The sequence below is a fragment of the Triticum dicoccoides genome, chromosome 4A (genome assembly GCF_002162155.2).
Source record: "Triticum dicoccoides isolate Atlit2015 ecotype Zavitan chromosome 4A, WEW_v2.0, whole genome shotgun sequence".
Lineage (NCBI taxonomy): Eukaryota > Viridiplantae > Streptophyta > Magnoliopsida > Poales > Poaceae > Triticum > Triticum dicoccoides.
In genome coordinates, this window is record NC_041386.1 from 716,222,097 (window position 1) to 716,226,290 (window position 4,194).

Sequence of the window (4,194 nt, forward strand, 5' to 3'; positions counted from 1 at the left end):
GCGGTGGGATGTTTAGTCCCACCTCGCTAGCCGAGAGGCTTCGACAGTGGTTTATAAGCGCGGCTGCGCTCACCACTTCGAGCTCCTCTCAAATGCAGGCTTACGGGCCTATTCTGTCACTATGTGCCTGTGGGCCTACTCGGCCTTCTCCGGGCCTGAATCCTGGCCCTTTAATGGGTTTCTAGTCGTATTCAGGCCGTGGTGGCCCAGTAGGTGGCATATTTTCTTTTTTTCTTCCTTTTTTCCTTTTTCCTTTTTTCTTCTGTTTTTTTCTTCTGTTTTTCTTCTGTTTGTTTTTTTCTTCTATTTTTCCTTTTTTCTTCTGTTTTTTTCTTCTGTTTTTTTCTTCCTTTTTCCTTCTTTCTTCTTCTTCCTTTTTCCTTTTAAAATCAGAAAAATAAAACTAATTCATTTTAAAATCTTAAAAATACAATTATATATCAAAAAAATCAGAAAAATAAAACTAATTCATTTTAAAACCCCTTGAAGGTTTGACAAAAGGTTTGATACAATAAATTATTACACATCATTTCTTCCCTTGTGTCCCTGCTTGCTTACGATTGTGTCGTATCCATGGAGCATCCTCATCATTTAACTTAATGCTTGGGTCGGTGTTCACTTTGAAGGGCGGAATTTCAGCAAACATATTATAATCTTCTGACATGTCTGTCTTGTCCTCCACTCCCACGATGTTTCTTTTCCCTGAAAGAACAATGTGGCGCTTTGGATCATCGCATGATGCACTGATCGTTTTCTTATCTTTCCGTTTCCTCGGTTTGCTACTCATGTCCTTCACATAGAAAACCTGAGCGACATCTTTCGCTAGGACGAATGGTTCGTCAAGGTAACCAAGATTGTTGAAATCCACCATTGTCATTCCGTATTGCTGGTCCACCTTTACCCCACCTCCTATTAGCTTGAACCATTTGCACCGGAACAAAGGGACCTTAAAGGAGGGTCCATAGTCAAGTTCCCATATCTCCTCTATGTAACCATAATATGTGACCTTTTGCCCATTCTCGGTTGCTGCATCAAAGCGGACACCACTGTTTTGGTTGGTGCTCTTTTTATCTTGGGCGATCGTGTAAAATGTATTCCCATTTATCTCGTACCCTTGGAAAGTCGTTATAGTCGAAGATGGTGTCTTGGCCAACATGTACAGCTGATCTACAACATCATTGTCATTCATTAAATGTTTTCTCAACCAACTGTCGAAAGTCTCCATGTGGGCCTTCCTAATCCAGGATTCAGGCTTCCCCGGGTTGTCCGAGCGTAAAATATTCTTGTGTTTCTCAAAGTACGGAGCCACCAAGCTGGAATTGGTCAGTACAGTGTGGTGTGCTTCAGTCAGAGAATGGCCGTCCATACATATCATTGATTTCCTTCCGATCGTGCCTTTTCCACTTAGTCTCCCCTCGTGCCGCGATCGAGGAAGACCAATCGGCTTAAGGTCAGGAACAAAGTCAACACAAAACTCAATTACCTCCTCATTTCCATAGCCCTTGGCGATGCTTCCTTCTGGCCTAGCACGGTTACGAACATATTTATTTAATACTCCCATGAACCTCTCGAAGGGGAACATATTGTGTAGAAATACAGGACCGAGAACGAAAATCTCTTCGACTAGGTGAACCAGGAGGTGCGTCATAATATTGAAGAAGGATGGCGGGAACACCAACTCGAAACTGACAAGACATTGGATCACATCGTTCTGTAACCGTGGTAGAACTTCTGGATTGATTACCTTCTGAGAGATTGCATTGAGGAATGCACATAGCTTCACAATGGCTACTCGAACATTTTCCGGCAGGAGCCCCCTCAAAGCAATCGGAAGCAATTGCGTCATAATCACGTGGCAGTCGTGAGACTTCAGGTTTTGGAACTTTTTCTCCGCCATGTTTATTATTCCCTTTATATTGGACGAGAATCCAGACGGGACCTTCATACTGCTCAGGCATTCAAAAAAGATAACCTTCTCTTCTTTGGTCAGAGCGTAGCTGGCACGACCTTGAAACCATTCCGGATGCCGGTCATCAGGGTCTTTCAAACGTTGCTGGTCCTGCCGTGCTTCCTTTGTATCATTTGTCTTCCCATACACGCCCAAGAAGCTTAGGAGGTTCACGCAAATATTCTTCGTAACGTGCATCACGTCGATTGCAGAGCGGACATCTAGGACTTTCCAATATTCTAGCTCCCAGAATATAGATTTCTTCTTCCACATGGCTGCGTGCCCGTCAGCTCCCTTCGGAACTGATTGTCCGCCAGGACCCTTTCCAAAGATGACTTTCAAATCCTTGACCATATCAAATACCTCAGCACCAGTGCGTTCCGCAGGCTTCGGCCGGTGATCTGCCTTGCCGTTGTAATGCTTGCCTTTCTTTCTTACTGGATGAATTTTCGGAAGAAATCGCCGATGCCCAAGGTACACGTTCTTCTTACAATTTGGCAAATGTACACTTTCAGTCTCATGTAAGCAGTGCGTGCATGCATTGTATCCCTTATTTGACAGTCCCGAAAGGTTACTAAGAGCAGGCCAATCGTTGATGGTTACGAAAAGCAACGCTCGTAGGTCAAATTCCTCTTGTTTGTGCTCATCCCACACACGGACACCACCCCACAGCTGTAAAAGTTCATCAACTAATGGCCTTAGGTACACATCGATGTCGTTGCCGGGTTGCTTCGGACCTTGGATGAGCACTGGCATCATAATGAACTTCCGCTTCATGCACAACCAAGGAGGAAGGTTGTAGATGCATAGAGTCACGGGCCAGGTGCTATGGCTGGAGCTCTGCTCGCCAAAAGGATTCATGCCATCCGTACTTAGAGCAAATCTTATGTTCCTTGCGTCAGCTGCAAAATCTTTGAACCATCTGTCGATATTTCTCCATTGCGTTCCATCTGCGGTGTGTCTCAACTCCCCGTCCGACTTACGGTCCTCTTTGTGCCATCGCAACAACTTGGCATGCTCTTTGTTCCTGAACAGACGTTTCAACCGTGGTATTATAGGAGCATACCACATCACCTTGGCGGGAACCCTCTTCCTGGGTTTCTGGCCCTCAACGTCGTCACCAGGGTCATCGCCTCTGATCTTATAACGCAATGCAGTGCATACCGGGCATTCATTCAAATTCTCGTATTCACCGCGGTAGAGGATGCAGTCGTTGATGCATGCATGTATCTTCAGAACCTCTAAACCTAGAGGGCAGACAACCTTCTTTGCTTCGTACGTACTGGCGGGCAACTCGTTATCCTTTGGAAACATATTCTTCAATATTTTCAGCAAGTTTTCAAATGCCGAGTCAGCTACACCTGCCTCTGCCTTCCATTTCAGCAAATCCAGTGTGCAGCCCAGCTTTTTCAGACCATCATCGCATCCGGGGTACAGCGCCTTTCTGTGATCCTCTAACATGCGATCCAAATTCTCCCTCTCCTTTTCAGTTTCGCAGCGTCTCCGTGCATCAGCAATGGTCCGACCAAGATCATCAACGGGATCATCACGTGCCTCTTCTTCACCTTCCCCTTCACCTTCCGCATCCTCCATGAAAGTATCACCGAAATGAGCAAGATAGCTTTCATCGATGAAATCATCCCCTTCTTCATCTTCTTCCATTATAACCCCTCTTTCTCCATGCTTGGTCCAACAATTATAGCTTGGCATGAAACCGTGCCGAAGCAGATGCATGTGAACATCTCTTGAGGAAGAGTAACCCTTCTGATTCTTACAGATAACACATGGACAGATAACAAAACCCCCCTGCTTGTTCGCATTAGCCACTACGAGGAAATCTTTCAAACCCGTAGTGAACTCGCCGGAGAGTCGGTTACCGTACATCCATTGCCGATTCATCTGCATTATTATAATATAAAATATATAATTAACCATCATGCATTTGTTAAACTAATTAGCTACAAACAATATAAATTAAACAATGAACTGCACACATGCATATTTTATCAATGACACACATGCATGAAAGGTTCAAGTTGCTAACCGCGATCGAGAAGGAAAAAATAAATGAGGAACCTCAAGTGTGGCTCCAACACTTCATATCATGTTTGTTTCACCCTCTTAGGGCATTTCATCAAACACCTTGTGTGCATAAGAGGAACTAAAAGCAAACCTACACCCCCTTGTGAAGCTTGTGAAGAGAAGTGGCACCAAATGGCTAAGTGAGCGTGCTGAACTGGTATATG

At 44.7% G+C, this 4,194-nt stretch overlaps 1 protein-coding gene across 1 annotated transcript; it reads right to left on the reverse strand.

The window, feature by feature from the left end:
- Nucleotides 1-571: 571 nt before the first annotated feature.
- On the reverse strand, nucleotides 572-3,832 carry LOC119290086 (the record flags this gene model as incomplete). The annotated part of the gene is made up of 3 exons (XM_037569195.1): nucleotides 2,168-3,832; nucleotides 1,799-2,053; nucleotides 572-1,522 (listed from the first exon to the last, which is right to left on the reverse strand). Coding segments are annotated over exons 1-3 (2,871 nt in total), but the record flags the coding sequence as incomplete, so codon positions are not given.
- Between the last annotated feature and the right edge of the window lie 362 nt (nucleotides 3,833-4,194).